This window comes from Onychostruthus taczanowskii, unplaced genomic scaffold (assembly GCF_017590055.1).
Source record: "Onychostruthus taczanowskii isolate IOZ18803 unplaced genomic scaffold, ASM1759005v1 scaffold129, whole genome shotgun sequence".
In the NCBI taxonomy this organism is placed as follows: Eukaryota; Metazoa; Chordata; class Aves; order Passeriformes; family Passeridae; genus Onychostruthus; species Onychostruthus taczanowskii.
In genome coordinates, this window is record NW_024498451.1 from 307,556 (window position 1) to 327,610 (window position 20,055).

At 34.5% G+C, this 20,055-nt stretch overlaps 1 protein-coding gene across 8 annotated transcripts in view; it reads left to right on the top strand.

Moving 5' to 3' along the window:
- Positions 1-20,055, top strand: part of VPS13A (vacuolar protein sorting 13 homolog A) — a 106,448-nt gene that overhangs the window by 58,893 nt on the left and 27,500 nt on the right. For all 8 annotated transcript variants that reach the window (XM_041396293.1, XM_041396296.1, XM_041396295.1 and 5 more), the window contains 15 exons: positions 1,376-1,468; positions 1,930-2,286; positions 3,032-3,133; positions 4,459-4,617; positions 4,737-4,998; positions 5,889-6,049; positions 7,158-7,261; positions 8,544-8,841; positions 10,013-10,408; positions 11,209-11,313; positions 11,405-11,551; positions 16,078-16,206; positions 16,895-17,028; positions 18,473-18,602; positions 18,901-19,136. In XM_041396293.1, the coding sequence (XP_041252227.1) occupies positions 1,376-1,468; positions 1,930-2,286; positions 3,032-3,133; positions 4,459-4,617; positions 4,737-4,998; positions 5,889-6,049; positions 7,158-7,261; positions 8,544-8,841; positions 10,013-10,408; positions 11,209-11,313; positions 11,405-11,551; positions 16,078-16,206; positions 16,895-17,028; positions 18,473-18,602; positions 18,901-19,136 (2,813 nt within the window). The remainder of the gene's footprint in view (positions 1-1,375; positions 1,469-1,929; positions 2,287-3,031; positions 3,134-4,458; positions 4,618-4,736; positions 4,999-5,888; positions 6,050-7,157; positions 7,262-8,543; positions 8,842-10,012; positions 10,409-11,208; positions 11,314-11,404; positions 11,552-16,077; positions 16,207-16,894; positions 17,029-18,472; positions 18,603-18,900; positions 19,137-20,055) is intronic.

The window sequence follows — 20,055 nt, forward strand, 5'->3', positions numbered from 1 at the left end:
TCACCTCAGATTATATCCAGGTAGGAATGCTTGGCTCCTCCCCCTGGGCGGAGCATCTCACAGTGGGATGATGTAGTTTTATCAGTCATGCAGTGAGGCTTGATGGCCCATTAGCAGAATGTGTCTCTCCCCCTCCCACACCCCAGAGGGAGTTATCAGGGATGAGTCATGGAGGAGATAAGGAACACTGCCCCACCTGATTTTAATGGCTTATGAAGATGGTAATAGAGTACATACTTTTGGGTACATCTTAAATTGTAACCTAAGACAGACAGTAATTGGGTTGGGTGGATTAATCCTTTTGATGACAAAATCATCAAAACTGAAAGAGACCTTCAAGATCTTTTAATCAAACTGTCAACCCAGTGCTACCATAGTCATCTCTTAAGCCATATCCCGAAGTGTCATGTCCACATGTCAAGTAGGGAAACTAACCTCCAGATTTAAAGTAGTATAAGTTGGTGTGGGGATTTTTGTGTATTTCTCATGTGTGTTGGTCTGAAGAGAAATCTGTTATTTTTTGTTCCTGGATGTAATACAGAGTAAGAAAGAAGAGGTAACTTGAGCAATAGGGTAAAAAATAATATTGTGGACAAAAACTTCTGTTAGCTCAAACTTATTTGGGAAGAGTGTGGTCAAACTGATTCAGGGTATATCTGTGCCTCCAGCATCTGATTAAGATATGGACAGAGATGTCAGAAAAGTTTGCTGCATCAATATGGTTTTAAATAATAGTTTTTGAAAGACTGACCATCTCAGATGGGGATTTGAGTTGAAATTTTCCTGTCTGTACAGTGTCAGTATAGTCTAATTACATCTGAGTCCTCTCTTAATAGCATTGCACTGGTTTTGTTTGTACCATACCTCTGATTTGGTAAACTTCGGCAAGTGAAAATGTACAGGGACTGATTGCAAAACAAAGTTGGAACTGAGTGATTGTGATTCAAACAGTTATATTGTTACTCAGGAAAACTGTAACTGTGTCATTGCTGTGTTGCAACTGAAAAATTGGTTTTCAGTTAGTGGCAAAGTTAGAGGCATGGTGGTGCTGTGTGTTGAAGGTATTGGCAGACTTTACCATAAGAATGGAGTTACTGAAGTGTAATATGTTTTACTGTAGTTGATGTTTCAGTCTCTAATGATTGAGAATGGCTGAGGTGATGCTTCTGGATACTTGTTTTTTCTTTCAACTATGTTACTGGTGTTCAGATTTCTCTTAATTTTGAAGAACCAAATATTGCTAAGTTTTCTTTCAGTAAAAAGAAAGAAAACCTTTTATTAATATAAAACTTTATTTTTATGTGTATCATTTCAAAGTAAGTTTCTAAAATATTTTTCTCTCTATATGACATGTGTTTTTTACTTTATTGTATAGGTATTGCAGCCTTGTGACTTCTTCTTTGAAATGAAACAGTCAGGTACTAATCCACAGACAGCTGATCTAACCATTAAATCTCTAACAATAGAAGTAAGTAGACTTGCATTATGTTTTTAGTTTTCTACTTCCCACTTAGCAGGCTATTAAGTTGTTTCAGGAATGAGTGAAGTGGGGAATTGTTCCTGTTCTTCATTAGGTCATCTACCTGCTGAGCATGTCACAATGAATAAAATTGAAAATAAACAACCGTGTCACTATGCTTCAGTTTTGAATCTGTGTTTTATAAAATGCCTGATATGCAGAGATAAGTTTTGAAGTGTTCAGATAAGTCATTGAATGATGTAGTTTAGAAAGCTTCCATCTGGAAATAAGGCAGGGATAGCAAATCTGAAAAGATTGAACTCTTGCTTGTGGAAGTATGTTGAAATTAGAGTCCTGTAGAAAACGGAAGTGTTTTGTTATTGTAACATACTCATTATATTTTTGTGTCTGAATCTATCTGTTTCTGTACTAGATTCTCATTTCCAGTTATTCCAATTTCTTATTTGTAGGTTTCACCAATAATCATAAACACAGTAATTACTATTACATCAGCCCTTTATCAAACTACAGAAACAACGAAAGAAGAGATTAGTCAAATTCCTCCTGACTTGTGGAATAAGAAAGATATAAAAAATCTGAAAATGTGGTTTCTTGAGGAGACTAATGAAAATGAAGATAAAAATCCAAACACTGAACTGGTTCCCACAGGAGAGTCATTGAAAATTAATATAGAATCTGTTTTTATAACACTTGAAGCTGGGGTTGGGCACAGAACAGTACCAATGCTTTTAGCCAAGTCCTCATTTGTTGGCGAAGTCAAGAACTGGAGTACTCTAATCAACCTACATTCTCGTCTTGAGCTAGAGGTGAGGAATCTTACATAAAGAAACAGAAGTTTTCCTATGATGCTAAACCTTATTGTCTAAATCTTATATATGTGTTATTTAGACAATAAAAGAAAAATAATATATTTGGTGACTAAACTCCTGCAAATATGTGTTGTGGGAGCATGACGGGAATGAGGGGTTAAGATAGCTAAATTAAAATGAAAATCTAATGCATTAGATGTAATGTTAATTAATGGCACAGTAATTGGTGTTATACAGCCTCACATTTACACTCTTTGCAAGTTCCTAAAGACCTATTGCATAATTGTTAAATGTTGGAATGGCAGCTGGCTAAAAGTGTCTAATAATCTTCAGTTAATGTTACTGTAGAATATATAATGTGTTGTTTCTATAAAACACACTTTTATTAATAAAACATCCAAACTGACTTGTATTTAGAAATTGGTGACAAAATTCAGTGATTGTTGTAGGTAGATTCTTCCTTATTTGTAGTGCTTCTGAATTCCAGTGCACCTTCCATTTAACCCAAAATTGTATTTTAAGTGGCACAATTTTTACCACTTACTTGGAACCAGGACTTTGCAATAGAAACTTATCTGCCTCATTTATTTCTGTAATGCATTTGTTTCATCTTATGGTAGCAGCTGAAAGTGCAATCTGATTATGAATCTTTTAGAGTACCAAAATAATTAATATACTTGTACATCAGAATTTTTTATTTAAGTTTTATGTAAATTCCTCACTGATTTCTGGATTTTGATAGGTACATTATTTTAATGAGATGTTTGGTGTGTGGGAACCTTTGCTTGAACCACTAGAAGTTGAGAAGACTGACTTATTCAAGCCATGGACTCTTGAAATCAAGGTATAGTTTACAAAGCTGAGCTCAAATACTGCATTATGATACCTTAAAAAAACCCCAAATGCTCTCCACCTTTCATTTCTGAGACTAATCTAACGATTTGGCTCATTGTTGTTGGTTAATGAGAGTTTTTTTCCAGATAGTAAATGAAACCATTTCTTATACAAGGAAAGATCCAGATACCCAGATCTGTTAAATATTGTCTTTCAAGTGGCAAAATTTTATTCTAGTTGCATGAGGTAATCATAACAACTTTATATCAGTTTGTCCTATTGGGCCATGATGCTAATTAGGCTAATGATGCATTCAGTGATTCTGGAAAGACAAGCCACTGCTCTTGTTCCACAGCAGTAGTGTAGCAAAATTGTATTGGAAAAACTGATAGCGGTTGAATAGCACAAAGAGTACTGTGGAGGTAGTGTTCTTACCACTTAATTTTCATCTTTCATGGAAATAGTCTAGATTCTGGTCTCAAACTAGATAAGGCTTTATCAAAGGATGGGAGGTACCTTTTGTTTTTCCTCTTTCAGTCTTAACTGTTTAATTTCATTGTTTCATGACTTTTTTCAAAACTGTTGAAGTATTTTTAACCTGAGGGGTTGCTCAGAATAGCAGACACACCCTTTTCCTAAGACTATCATTTTAAAAAACTTTCTACAGTGATAGCCTCAGAAGGATAAATACTATGGACTGAGATACTGCAGTTAAGAAACTACTATTAAAAATACCCCAACAATTTTCCAGAAAGGTACAAGAGATAATGCAGAAGAGAGGTAGAAGATAGTGAGTCAAACCTCATGTCTTCTCATCCTGATATGAAATAAAGCATTTGGAAATACATAATTTCCAGAAGTGTTGAAGGCTAGAGAAACATATTCCATCGGGTTTTTTTATTTTTTCTTTCAACCAAATGAAAACAAAATAGGTATTTTTGATTTGGAAATACAAAAAGACTACATTTGGAGACTGTTTTAACCCTAGGAAGTCAATTATGTGTAACATTTGACACAGTGTTACTCAAGAGGTTAAGATGAATGCTATCACACAGTATTTCCTGGATATATTAGTAGTTAGTATGTATTTTCTTTACTTTGGAATAATCATAAATTTGGTTACTCCTGCTTGTATTTCATTGACTTCCTGAGTGTATAATTTATCTCTTGTCTTACTCTCTCCCTCTTTGGTTTTTATTTGAGAATAAAAACATAACAAAAAGGAAAACTGTGGCAGGACACAGAAGTGGGAAAGGGAGACAGGTAGTCTTGAGGTGAAACTTTCTTCTACAGAGTGAGTGGTCAGATAAGAATTCTTTAAACATCTCCTTTCAGATGAAGAAGGCTAAAAAAGCGCTGTTTGAATCAGATGATGAAGAAGAAGAGAACTACAAAGTTCCAGAATATAAAACAGTAATAAATGTTTCCTCAAAAGACCAGCTCAACATTACACTGTCCAAGTTAGGACTGCAAATGTTGAGTAACTTGGGCACGGTAAGAAAGATTTCTTAACTATGTGGTGTTATAATTGCTAGATGAATACATGCAGAGATCATCTTGGTGAAGTCTTACTCAGTATGTTTATGTTTTGTATTGATTCTTTGCTTTTCTAGGCATTTGCTGAAGCAGCTAGTCAGACTTCAGACATCTTCAAAAAAGAGCGAGCACCATTTGTAATAATAAATTCTTTAGGAGTTCCCATCACAGTCTCACCTAGTGATTCCTTTAGTGTCCTTAATGTTGAATTTGGATCAAAAATATTTCATTTAGAAGAAAAAGAGAGTTTAAATATGGATTTTGTCAGAAGTAGAAATGAGAGTGACCAGTTCACAGCAATGACAACACTGAGTAGCAAGAGATTTTACATTCAGATCTGTAAGTACCAAAGTTCATACATCATCTGTTTTTGTAAATATTTGTCACCCTTAAAACAGTGTCTCGTACGGGTCAATAAATTTTGCAGGACAACATAACATGAAAGGAGCATCTCTTTGAATTCTAGATGCATGGTATTACGTGAAATCCTGCTTTAGCCTTTACAGCTTAAAGCTATATATATCATGCTTTTTATTTTTTGCAGCGTAGGTTTTCTGCTGTGATAACTTATTTATATAATAATATTTATTGAGTCAGATACTTGTTTGCATTTATATGTTATTGCAGGATTCAGCTGTTCAGAATAATTTTTGTTTTAAAATACAGCTCTGTATATATGTGTGTTTACAGAAGTTATTCTTAAGAGGGGTGTTTTTTAAAAAGATTGTTTTAAATAATTTTAAGCAACCATAGCTAAAGCTAAAATCAAAATTTAGCTATTTTAATGGTGTATTTGTTTAAAATTTAAATTGATTTATTGTAGCAATTGGCAGTTTTTCAAACTTTACCATATGAATTGTTTTTACAATATAATACCTATACCTTGTTAATAAGCTGTTATTAACAAGGTATAGGTATTATATTATATCTTGTAAACATTTCCTGTGAAGCATTAATTTTATTTTCAGTAGCAAAACCCACTTAAATATTTGAGTGATAGACTCATCGACTCTTTTCCTTGTGGCAAGAAAAGAATCTTTGCTGTTTCCTTAGTAGCACTGCAAGAGCAGTGTATTAAGAGTGCTGATTGTATTTTTTCATGTGGCGGGTGGTTGTTTTTATTATTAGATTGAATGACACAGAAAATTCTATTGAATGCACATGTTTGTCTTTCAACTCTTTCTTTATGCTCCTTTTGAGCGTTTCATGTCTCTGTGTGTAAATTCTAGGTCCGCATAATCATTCTGCTGTGGAAAAGATTCCGTTGACTAAAGTGGGTCGATGTATTTACAAAGTGAGACATGAGGAATCAGGTGTTGAAAGGTCCATCGTCAGTCAAATTGACACTGTTGAAGGAAGCAAGATAATAACTATACGTTCCCCTATTCAGGTCATTATACATCCATACATTTACTTTTTTAATGAAGGAAAATGATCCTGTAGTCTTTAAATAAACATGGAAAAGACATACTTTAAAAATTCCCTGAATGGTCCATATAACTTCACTTTGTGTTTGATTTTTCAAGAATAAAAACCGTTTTCAAAATGACAGATGGGTTGGATGCAGGTGGACGTCAATCAGACTGTGGATCAGGATAATTAATTAGTAATGTTAACTAATAATGGCTGTAATTTTGGTCTTGAACTATTTGTTTTGTCTGAAGTGATCAAACCTCTTTTAATCTTACCTTGGTTCCACAAATTGTCCTTCAGTCAGGTTATTTCATTTTCTTCATCCTGTACCATTGGTATGTTATTTTCAGATTTAGTACAGTGTCAGTTGAAAAGTAAGATCTTTAAGTATATATGCCTTTTGATTGCATGGTATTTTCAATAGACATTATATGATTTATAGCTACAGTGATGAATTAGATATTACAGTTCTATAGAGATAGTGTTCTTGTTACATTTTGCTTGCTTTTTTCACTCATAGTGGTTTATGACTTGATTAATAACAAAATTTACTATTATTTTCTGAATTATTTTTTTTCTAGGAGCTAATTAATGCCATTAAATTAACCCTGAAATAAATAAAAAAGAATGCTTGCAAGAAAGATAACTATGTGCCTTGGAATGGACATTAATGATTTAACCTGAAACTTCTGACTTCCCTTACACTTCCACTGTATGGATTTTTGAACCTTGTATCTATTACATTTTTAGGAGATCACTGTTTGGAAAGTTACCATACAGTTGAGATTTACTTGTCTGTGGTTTTTCAAAGTCTTGTGTTTCTCCTTGAAAAGCTTTTTGCAGTTAATGTATTTATTTCATAATATTTCATATTTTATAACAACATAAAATATAGCATTAAACTGCACAACCAGGTCATCTAAAAAGATTTGCTGTTTTAGACACAGTTCTTGTGAAATACTGACCTTGAATGCTATATGGAAAAGATGAAAAACAAGACTTCTCATTCTTGCTTTACTAAGCTCAAAACACTTTGTCTTTACAGTTTTTCCTAATGTGTGTTGCTGGATTTTTATTTTACATAGATAAGGAATCACTTTTCAATCCCTTTAAATGTTTTTGAAGAAGGAAGATGTTTAGGGACTGCTTCACCAGCAAATGAATTCAACATACCCTTTTCGTCTTACAGGTACTTTATTGTATTTTGCTCTTATTGTAGAATATGTCTATACACTTTTGATTATTGTATCCGTACAATTATGCTAAAAAAATTGTTTACCCTTGCTACCTAATACTGAAATAATACTGTGCTGTCATTGTTAGGTAGGATCTTCTCAGGGCATATAGTCTGAGTTAAACAGAGTGCTATTTCATTGTTGAATTGGAAGTATTTTGAAATCCATTTTTATGAATAAGTTAAATTAGCTAAGCTACTTTAAAAATCTGAGCTTGTGAACTTTTGGAACACAGTGATTGCAATTCACATGGTACACTTCCTAGTGGGTGATGCTTGGTGAATTTTTGCAGCTTTTTTGTTTTTGTCTGAAAAGGCTTCTTTTGCTTTTTTGATTCTGAAGTAAAATATTAAAAGCTATACACCTAAACTCTACCAAAGATGTTAAAGAAAGACTCATCAACCTTAGAAAAACTTGGCATATAGCATAGCTATGTTATTATTACAGTCAAGCTAATAACAAAACTGCAATGAGTTTGAATGTAATTTTAGGTGAACTGTAACCAGGTTGTAGGTAGGTAGGTAGGTTTGCTTTGATGGATTTTTTATGATTGCAAAGACTTTTCACTTCTCTGAAAGTCTCCCAAACACTCTCCTCATTCTTTATAGTGAAAGCTTTGTATCTCCTTCATTACTTGAATTGTATGGTACATTCATTAATTCATTGATATTTCTAACCATCTGTATGAGATTTAGTGGTGTTCTAATTCCTTGCACAGATGAGTTGCACTAGGTAGTTAGGAAATGTGTTAAAACAAAACAAAAAAATTTGTTCAGGAGCAGCTGTATTAATTAAACCCATTGCCTTATAGAAGCTATGGGTGTAAATAATTCATGAACTAACTGGGTGCTTTATGTGACTGAAAAGAAGGGCACTTTCTGCATTGGTTTTAGGAGTAAGTTGTTGATCCAGACCTTTAGCTTGGAACAGGAACAGAGCAGAACACAAAAAGAAAATTCAGTAGTCTCTTCATAAGAATCTTCAATAAACCTTTCTTTGTAAGGGAAGCATGTGGAGGTATGGAACAAAAAACCCCAACTTGTAAAATAGTATGAAATTTTGGGATCTAGTCCATCATTTGATTCCTCCTTTAATCAAGATAGAGGCAGGCAATGAACTACTGCTAAAAATCTTCCTAAATACAAATAATATTAGAATGTTCCTGTTGCATAGGACTTTTTTATAATTGAAACATGCAGTCACATGTTAAGTGTTTAAAAATGTTTTCATTTACAGATCCATACTGAGTTTGCAACCACTAGCCAACGAAAATGGAGTGGGTGGAGAATATGATATGTGTGAAGGAATTACTTTTGATGAAATTATGAAAAATGTTGACAGTTTGTTGCAAAGGAAGTGCCAATCTGTGAGGTCAACTAACCACTCACTTATCATCAATATTGTTCCTGTAAAAGATACATTGACAACTTCATTAGGTGCAGAAGATGAATGGGATTTTCCATATGTTGTTCATTTATGGCCTTCTGTTCTTCTCCGCAATCTTCTTCCTTACCAAATAACTTACTCTGTAGAGGTAATTGTATAATGCTCAAATTTTAGTGATGTTTCCCACTTATAATGTGAAAGCTGGTTGAAATGTAGACTAGAACAAAGGGGTTCTGATGGAGTATTTGTGAAACAAGTTCACAGATCTTATAAGGACAAGTCTTACGTAGTCTAATAAAATCTGTATTTCCAGAATTGAAATATCACAGAATGTGAAAAGTGTTATTAAGCCATACTTTAGATATATGTATACAAAATAAAACTTAACACTGTACAAGTTGAGCCCTGTGAGAGTCACTCAGTGTTCAAGTCACTCAGTTGCTCCAATTAACTTCAGCCTAATTAAATAGTGCAGCTTTTTCTGTGAAGACTGCCTCAGGTGGATCACTGTATGTAAGCATTTTATGTGCAGTCACTGTTTCAGCATTAGCCTGCTTTTAACAAATTCTCACAGGCCTGCCTTTTAGCCAGGTTTTGGCTTGAATTGCAGCCCACTGCCACACTTCAAATTCTTTCCAGATGAAATGAAACAATTAGGTGCACTTTGACTGTTAATAGGCATTCTTCCCATTGCCAGATGAGAGACAGTCTTGAGTAAAATACCTAAAATATGCAGTGTACACATTGATTCCTCAGCACTGTATGTTTCATTCTATGGATCTGGTATAATTGTGTCCCACTCCTTATTGGTGTCACTTAGGAAAATAGAAATACAGTTGGGAGACAGATTTTTTTCAGATGGTCTTAATATTTAGTATTTGAACTCAAATAGTAGAATCTAATAGTTAAACTTCATCACAAATAAACAATTACTAGGACTGGAGACTGTAGCTTATACCAAATGTATGGAAGTAACAGGCTCTGTATGTCTTTTACAAATTTAAATTTACTGAAGAAAATACTGTGTTGAGGAAATTTGTCATGTAAGAATATTTGTGTGTTTGAATTTGGTGACAGATGGGCTTTTTGATGTTGAGTATTGATGACCATGCATTAAGGTTCTCTTTGCAAAATATTGTTTTAAGGTAGATGTTTAGGAAGGTATCATAGTTAAATAGCACAAAAGGTATTTTAAAATTGTGCCTAAATGGCTTGTATCTTAATTTTTGGAGCTAGCTAAAAAATAAAAGTTGATATGAATTTTGTGTGTGATTCATGTAAATGTAAACACCTGTTTGGTGTCTGCTTGTCTTTTTAAGGGAAATGGGAACAAATATAACACTCTACAAGAAGGATGTTCTGCCCAGATTCATAACGCAGTCTTGGACCAAACAAAACTAGATTTGCAGTTGCTTAACTATCTTGATCAAGACTGGAAAAGCGAGTACCACATAAGAAGCAATCTGCCTGATATCAGCTTCACAACATTTTACTGTGTCACAGAGCTGGATAAGACTGAGCTGGATATTGCTGTTCATATGACCTACACAACTGGGCAGATGATAATAGAAATTCACAGTCCCTACTGGATGGTGAATAAAACCGGTCGAATGTTACAATACAAAGCGGATGGTATTCACCGCAAGCATCCTCCAGATTACAAAAAGCCCCTCCTTTTTTCTTTCCAGCCTAAAAACTTCCTTCAAAATAACAAGGTATTGTATTTTGCAAACCTGACAGCTCTGTACTCCATTACGTTGTTGTATGAAAGTGTTTTTACACTTCGAAATGTATTTACTCGATCTTGTGCTCTGTAAAGAGAGTGAAACCTATAATATCTCTGTCTAAAACAGTGTTCTAAATAAGCATGTAGTCAAATATGCTTGAGATAGGAAATTTACATTATCAGAGGTGTTAAGGAAGAGCTCCTCACTTTGAAAGAAGAAGTTCCCTGAAAAGTTGTTTTCTAAAAAAACAAATTCCTTTTACATTTAAACTGCACCATAAAGGTTCTTAATCCAAATAAGACATAAAATTCTGTAGGAAATGTAACACTGCAGTACTGGAGCAATGAATGCTACTTGAAAAATTAATACTTGCAGTGGTGGTTGATAGATTGGTTCTGGGTACATAGAATGAATGCTAAGGTTAAGTTCACCATTTGAGTTTCCTGGGTTTTTTAATGATGAATGTTACTGATGGATGAATGGTATGAAAGAGATTACAAGAGTGCATTGATTTTCCTTTTAAATTTTAATTATGATGTTTTCTAAAGAATCCTTATCTGATTGCTTCCTCTGGAACGTCTTGTACTTACAGTGCTTATTCTACATGGGTTATAACTAAGCATGGTAGAAAATACATTGATGAGATTATACTGGCAGTTGTTATGTCTTGATATTTTTAATAGAAACACCAGTATTTCCATTTATCCTTATGCATACTTTATATATATAATTTTAAATGTTGTCAGTGACTTGTAAATTGAAAATTAATTCAGGGTGCTTCTTCACAGGTGCAGCTTCGGGTTACTGACAGTGAACTGTCTGATCAGTTTTCACTGGACACTGTTGGAAGTCATGGTTCTGTGAAATGCAAGAGTCATAAAAAGGAATATCAAGTGAGTTAAATTTATCTTTCAAATTAATTATTTTCAGGAGATACAAAGGGGTTTACAAAGTGTACTTAAAACAATGTCTTCCTGTTCACAGGTTGGTGTCACCATAAACAACAGCAGTTTCAATATTACTAGAATTGTAACCTTCACTCCATTTTTTATGATTTCAAATAGAAGTAAATACACTTTGGAAGTAGCTGAAGAGGGCAAGGAAAAGTGGATTCCCATTGTTTTGCAACAGGTAAACTTATAATGGAACCTATTCCAAGTTGTGTCACTGAGGGGAAAAAACTGGTTTGAGCACTCTGATGGAAAATGTGAGGCATATATAGTGTTCCATGACAACAGCTGCCTATACCATGCTTTTTCAATAAATGATCTATGTCCTTTACCATTTCTCAGTGTTCCATTAGGACATACTGTAAAGCTGGTTTACGTTGTAATTGGAGTTTTTTATTCAGTCACCTTGTATCATAAAATTATGAGAAAAAGACCTCTACTATATTATATTATTGTTGTATTATCTCTCTGCAGTGGCACTGGAGCTTCTGTTCAGTTTAGCAGTGGTATGTGGTGAATATTTTGGTTGACCTGGTATGTGTGAAACCACTTTGGTATGGGAAGAAATTCCCTCATGTGATTCAGTTCAGAGTTATCCAAATGGTTCTTAAGGATCTAGTCTCACTTCTGCTACTAAGTGCTCAATGCATACTTCCTAGAAAGAGATCCCTGGCCATCATGCCAAGTGGTGTGAAAATGGGTTTAGGGCTTTTGTCTGTGCTGCAGAGACTGTTGCAGACTGAGTGTGCATCTTGGCAGTTTGCACAGCAGTATCACACAATTATGTTTTTTATATGTGTTGGGTCTTGAGGCCGTCACGCCTTCTTGCAGGACAGGTAGGAAAAGCAGCGCTTGTTTGGGGTACTGTTGGAGGTTTCTTAAAGCTCTAAGTGATCTGAAGTGCCTTCTGAGAAGAGTGAAATCCTTCCCCTTCCCATTCTTCTTCCTGCTCCCCTTCCCTTTGACAAGAGCATTATCCAAAACAGTTTAGCCTAAAAAATAGTGTGGTTGAAGGGTTGAAGGCCCAGTTGATTTCCTTTAGAATCCTGGAAGTACAGGATTGTTAGGCTTGGAAAAGGTTTCTTAAAGTCCACCCACAAACCTGGCACTACCATAAATAAATCACCACAAAAATAAATCCCCAAATGCCACATCCTTAATTTTTTTTAACACTTCCAGTAATGGTGATTCAATCACTTCCCTGGGCAGTCTATTCTAATGCCAGACCTTCCCTTTAGTGAAGAAATTTTTCCTTATAACCACTTTAAATGTCCTCTACTGCCATCTGAGGCTGTTTCCTTTGTCCTGATGCTTGGAGACCAGCTCCCACTTTGCCATATCCTCCTTTCAGGAAAGTTGTAGAGAGTGATAAGGTGGCCTCTGAGTCTTCTTTTCTCCAGACTGAACAATCCCAGCTCTCTCACCCACTCCTCCTAGGACTTGTGCTCCAGACCTTTCAGAACCTCCATTGCCATTCTTTGGACACACTCCAGCACCTCAATATCAGCATTGTAAATACTCCAAGTGGTTACTAAAAATGCTTGCAAACCAAATTGCAAAAGTTAAAAGAATATGAGATTCCTAAGCAGATCTTTTTATTACTTTTTTGGTACCTTCAGTACATGCTCCTTAGCTGTGTATATTATCTTTAATGATACAGTCATTACAGACATGCCATTTAAATAGCATTATTTCAGTTACTGAAATTGATGTGTTGTTCCATTGTGATTTTTGTTAAATGTGCATAAAAGTGTAGATCTTTAGATGTTGCAATCACTTCAGCTTCCCATTATGCTTATCATTTTCAAAATAAGGTTTTTTGCTTTTACTCAACAATGGACTGTTTGACATATGCCTGCCTGCCTGTTATTTCCTAATATTCGTATGTTCCTCTGAATCAAGCTTTTTTGCTTGGCTGTACATAGTTTTTGAGTTCTTTACATGTATGATTCTTTCTCTAGTTTATTGCTAAAGGTCTGAAATTACTACATCACTGTAGTAGTGTATGTGTAGTAGTGTGGGCAACTTCATATCTAATTTCTTACTCTTAGGAAGTATGGTCAGATGGTATTACTTCTAGTTTTGTGGTTTATATTTGATATATCTTTGCTAATAGAATAAGCTAAACTATTTACAAAAAGTTCTGAAATTTCTGCAAAAAACTACTCAAAGGTAGTAGTTTTGGTAGTTGAAATACATGTGGCATATATCATCTGCAGGTTTCCCATGTTGGCTGTTTTATTTGTATGCCTATAGGATTTTTCTAGTTTGTCCTACAAATGTCAATGTTTCTTAGGTGCTTCATAATTGTATTGATTAATCTTAGTCTTCTTTCAATAATAAAATATCCAGGGAAGACTTGTGGATCTTAGGATCATTCCTAAAAACTTGTAAAAGGTTTGATATGGCAGTTTACCAAATAGGGGAGTACAGGTCAACAGAAGACTCTGTATCCCCTTCTAAAGCCTGTTTTCGCATTGGGTCAATATTTTTCCCTTTGATAGACAGTCTCTAAAAATCCATGTTGTGACAGCTTGGTCTGCCAGGATTGTTCTTTTATAATTCAGTTGCCTAATCCAATATCCAATATTTCATCTCTTGTAAATGTAGGTAGTATCAAGCCTTTATTGATCTGGCTTTGGCCTATCTCTGTTCTTAATCCAGAACAGTTTCCAGGAGCAAGTTGATCCTGTTGCTGAGATGAGTAGCTCTGCTATTCTGATAGTCTAGATTTTTTTAAATTAATGCCTGTAATTTTTGGAATATTTCTCATACTTCTCTCTTACAGAGATCTGTAAGAGAGAAGTATGTTATGTAAGAGATCTTCAAAAAATAAAGCAGCTTGCTGAAATGTTAATGCATATTTTGGCTTGCTCCTTTCTCCCACTATTCTATTTTTTGTCATTTTATGTTAAGCAGAGAATTTCCTGCTGATTTTTTTTTAATTCACTCTTCTTTCTTAGTGACAGATAACTTGTATTTTCAGGAAAGAAAGCAATTCTTATGTAGAACGAATCTTTGAGACATCTTCCCTGTCCCATCTTTCCCTGTGGAAGGTAGTAAATATATCAGAGACCTTGATCACTATTTCTAGAAAAATCCATTGTTCTTCAAAGATTGCGATAGAGTTTATTGATCAGTGATTAGTGTGCAGTGGTTTGCTAAGGACAGTCCTTTTAATTATGTGTAGTACAAGGCAGTTGATCAACAAATATCCTTAGAGAAAGAAGACATTGCTGAAGACTGTTCACCAGTGCTAAATATAAATTAAAGATGCCACTGTGGAAGCAAAATTGTTGTATAAATATAACATCTGGTGAAGCACTTAGCAAGTGTGTGGTAAAAGGCTTGAAAATTACATCATTATGTGACACAATCTCTGGCTAAAATCTACTACAAAAATTTTTCAGTTCCCTGTAGTTGATTCTGTACTGTCTTGTTTAGCCAATCTTTTTTACTTATTTGGTTTGTATTTTAAACTTCCATGTATTGTGGACTGTTCTCCTTGAATTTCCTCTGGGCTCAATTAATTCCATGTTGAGACTTACATGCTGTGTTTTATTGTCATTTACGGCACAATTTAAATTTCCTTTGTCTTTGGGATACATATTGATGTAAATTACACCTTCAATCTTACCGTTTAACTATATTTTTTTCCTTTGTCTTCCTGCTTCCTGTGGTGTGAGAAACAATGGGAAAGGGAACTTAGTGGCATGGTAAGTTGGTGAACTAGTCTTTCACCACTGAAGAATTAATTTAGGATTCAGACGCAATTAAATATGGACATCCAATTCCTTAAACTATGTTAGAGTAAAATGGTTCTAGAATTTTGGATGCTGCATGTCAACAATTTGAAGTACAGGAAAGATGGTCTATCTAAAAAGACTTTGGCTGTTGATAGCTGAGAGTTACTGTTAGTCATAGCTTGTTCTTGTGGCAGGACTTAGTTAAGGACTTTTCATTAGTTACAATTAAAACTTTTGTCTTCGCTGTCTCCTAGTTGTCTCTATTTGACAAGTAAACTATTGAAGGGAGATTGCCTTTGAGATTTTTAAATCCATAATGGTAATGATTTCAGCTGTGAATGTGAATAGCACAAGATGCTCTCTGATTTAGCTGCCTGATGCTCTATACTGTGTGTTTTATACCCACATACATATGTGTGTATATGTACTTTTAAATAGATATGAAACACTCTCAAAAAGACTGCTAGTAGCTGATGTCCTGTGTACTCAAGTTACCCTGGGATGGCATTTATGCTAATACCCCATTTTGTCATTCATTTTCACTTTAAAATTGATTTGAAATTTATATTTTTTTGGAAAAAGGTCTGCTGATGGAAGAACAGTTTCATCTTTTTTATTTTACCAAGCTTGGCGTTTTCAATGTTCTAGTTATTTTATACTCTGGATTTTATGTACTTTATCAGTTTTAAATGTGCTTCTTTTTGTGAATATTAAGTCTTACTGTTTCCACTTTAGCCCCTTAACTCCTCACTTTCTTCACTGTAGTCAGAATTACTTCTTGACTTCCTTTCAGTTTACTGTATTCAGGTAAGTGATAACTTTCAGGTTTTTTAACAGGGTTTCTGATCCTAATTGATACACTTGTGGATAGATTTTATTAGATGAATTTTGGGCTAATGTGAATGGCATTTAAAGCCTGATTTGTATTCTCACTTTGAAATTTCTGATTTTTCTTTTCTAGTGCATTCCCTTTTGGCCTGAAAACGATGCCAACAAACTGCTTGTTAGAGTTGAAAATTCTCATCTCCCTCCAAAGAAGATAAATTTTGATCAGCAAGAAAACTGTCTTTTACTGCATTTGGACAATAAGGTAACATATTGCCTTCCATGTTTACATGTTAGGTAAAACAGCATAAATCACTTTTTCATTTTCATTCTCAAAACTGTTTTCCCATGATATCAACTATTGCAAAACATTAGCTGAAGATTATGTTTATTCAAAAGCATTCTCATGCTCTCTCTTTTGTGTGTGTACTTACAAACAGATGTTAAGCAAGTATTCTGTTTTAAGTGCTTCTCTGGGGAGCAGTTTTACAGGAGCTTAAATACAGATTGTTTTGCAAGTATTCTTTGTGAGAATTATTAATATTAGTTCTAAAGTAACACTGAGTAACTTTGTCTTCACTAAATTTACTTGTATGTTGCAGATAGTCTCATCTAGAAGTAGTTTTTAAGATTAAGTAGGTGAGTAATAGTAGTAGCATAATGTTCTTGAGGGCATGAATGCGTATGCTTGTAATAAGGAAGGTTCTTCTACTACCAGTCTAACTTTTCACGATACAGAACTCCTCCATAGTTTTAGTTACAAATTGCAATACCTGCTACCTAGTATTTAGATCAAGGAAATATTTTGAAGGTATGATAAAACAGCTGGTTTTACTACATGATGGTTTTATCTCACAATGAGAGGAAAAGTTCTTCAAAATATTTAAATTACATTTGCTTTGCTGTAAATCCATCCCACTGTTTTTTACTTTATAATTTTTTACAACTGATAGCTTGGAGGAATTGCAGTGGATGTTAATTTGACTGAACATTCTACGGTGATTACCTTTTCTAATTACCATGATGGTGCAGCTCCATTTCTGTTGATAAATCATACCAAAGAAGAAATTATTGAGTATGGACAAAGGTATGTATGAAGAGATTTAGTGTGGATGTTTGCTTGGAGACATATGAACTGTACTTTTGTATATTGTAAGCATGCATTCTCTAAAGAAGACTGTTTGAGGAAATGGCTGTCAAATTTTGTCAGAGCACCCAAAAATCTCTTGCTTGGTAAGTTGAAGACAATGAATTGTTAACAGTGTTATATAGTGCTAGGTGGTTTTACAAGTGAGCTGTTTTGTGGTGTCTTTTTATATGAATTTTGTGGCCTTATGACATCTACATTCCTGGTGGGGGGTAAAGGATGTTCTTTTCTGGAACCGTGCAGGTGCTGACTGTGCAGAATAAGTAATGAAAATGTAGCTGAAAGAATGGTTCAAGTTATGTGACATAGGGGATGAGGTAGTTGGTTGAGCCAAGCCAGGGCAAAACAAAGATAATTTAAACAAATACTAGTTTTCTGCAATGAGTGAATATTTACTTCTGCACCTGCACACAGTTACACTGTTCTCTTCCTGTAATATTTTTTGTAATGCTTTGCTACTGTATGCAGATACTGTGCAATTCTGAGAAGTGTATACCTGCAGCATCCTTGAAATATTTCTTTCTAAAAGCCAAACAGCCTACTCTTCTTCCTTCAGTTAGTCAGAGCAGTGTTGTTTAAAGATTTTTACTTGGAAGGTGGAAGAGTTGTTAGTCAAATCCTGTTTGCTTCCTGTTTGCCTGAAGAATTATTGTTTGATTTGGTTTTTCTCTGTAAAGATTAGTAATTTTTACCTTTTTAGATGAATTGTGGGAATCCCTAGTGTCAGTTTAATTAGAACAGAGTACAATGTTTCGAGTGGAAGGGCCTATCATTTAGTCCAGCTGCCTGATCACTTCAGGTTTGATCAAAAGTTAAAGCATGTTATTAAAGGTATTGTCCAAGTCAAGGGCTTGGGGCATCTCCTGCCTCTCAAGAAAGCCTGTTCCTGTGTTTTGAAAGAAAATCTTCTTAATGTTCAGTCTAAACCTCCCCTGGCACAGCATGGATGCAGGGGAATGGTTCAAATCACTGGATCCCAGCAAGCAGAGATCAGCATCTCTTCACTTCCTCTCCTGGCGTAGCCTTCTTTCAGAGAGCTGTAGAAGACAATTCTGCCAGTTTTTAACTATATATGAGGGGGAATGGAGTTTAAAGCACATTTGTCTGAAAATGTTGATCACAAAGGGGGGAAGAAAATGAGTATAGAAAATCTACTGTAGTTACTTTATTTTTAAAGTATATGTATGTATATTAAAGTACAAGTCCTCATTCTTATTGCTGTTCTGAGAATGTTTCTGTGCATGTGTTTTCATGCATAATGCTATTTTTGTTCTGTTCTCATTACTTGAAAATATTATTAGTGTTCTTTTTGAAATGCTAGAATGCAAATGTCATTGACACAAAATATTTATTGACATTTGAATTTAAAATTACTTTGTTCTAGCTCCCTCAGTGAATTGGAAGACTGCCTTCAGCCAAATAAGGCAGTGTTGTATACCTGGGCAGACCCAACAGGATCTAGAAAATTAAAATGGAGGTGTGGAAATAGAATTGAGGAAATTGCCGCAAAGGAGGTATTTTTTTTTTTATCCAAAAAAAAAAATTATTCTTTTAATGGTGTCTAATTTTATATTTATATGTCCATTCATCAGTGTATGCATGAAACTTGAGCTTGTTCAAGTAAGCATTCTTCAGTTTAAAAGTGTCAAAGTGTGTGTGTGGTGAGAGGCTGTCATAAAAGTTAGTAATTATTTTTTTTTTTGTACCTTAAAAAAAAAGTCTTCCATTGTTGTGTTGCTAAGACTCTGGCTTTTTTTTTTTTGTGAAGTAGAATGATAATGGAGTTGTAAAAACTTTTCCTCTCATTTGTAGGACAAAATGGAAGTCCTCAGAGTGGATTCTAGAAAAGTGGTCTATTTAATGTCATTTTATGAAGGTTTGCAGCGTATTGTCCTGTTTACTGAAGATGAGAATGTATTTAAATTGACATACGAAAGTGTCAAAGCAGAACTAGCAGAACAAGAAATTGTTCTGTCTTTGCAAGATGTTGGAATTTCATTGGTTAATAATTATACAAAACAAGAGGTGTCCTACATTGGAATTACAAGGTAACTTACTTTGTGTGCAACAGTCTAAAATGTTTAACTTCAGGTATTTTCACTCTATGAATTTCATTTTGGCTTGTGCTGAAAGAGCAAATAGAGGTCTGGGTTAATAATGTTCAAACCTAATCACTATATTTTCCTGCTGCCAAGAGAAATGCTTTCACTATGTTTTGTTCTAATGCATATGCTAACTGTATTTAGATGTATGTGGTTTTGGAATATGTTTTTGTAACTCTGTGTGGCAGACTTCCCAAAACACTGGACAGAAAATATTTCCTGTCCACATAGTTTGAGAAGTGATAATAGAATTTTAAGGAGCAGGGTCTGCTAATAGTTTGTGTCACTTGGTTTTGTTATCTTCACTACGGAAACAGCTGAATTCCGCGTTGGAAATTTTGATGCAAAAGCTCATAGGTCCCTTTAGTTTTGGTTGATTAATTATGATGATCTGCAGCTCTACTGCTTGGATTTCCTACTCTAATTATACATTGCACAAAAGAAATCAAGTAATGCTTTGGAAATGGGTGCTATCATATATTTGAACAGGGGCTCTTTGGAATCATCAAGGGACACTTGAGTATAATTGCTATAATCCACACACTTCTTTTTATTCAGTTATGAGGTTGACAGAGCGAGAGTTTTTTCTTGATTAATTCTTTGCACTTTACTGGAAAACAAACGATCGTGAACTTCTCATACACATAGGCTCCACATAATCATATCCATAATTTACTAAGAAAATTCCAGTCCTTGCCCTCACCTGAGAAGCTGGGCTCTGATATTTAGGCAGTGGAAACACTCGATTAAAAGTGGCAGCTTATTGCCAAGATTCACAATAGTGTAGAGATTTCACTACATTGGTTTTTCTTTGAAAATAGTCATCCATAGTCATTAGTCTAGCAGTGCTTTTAGTTAGTTTTGA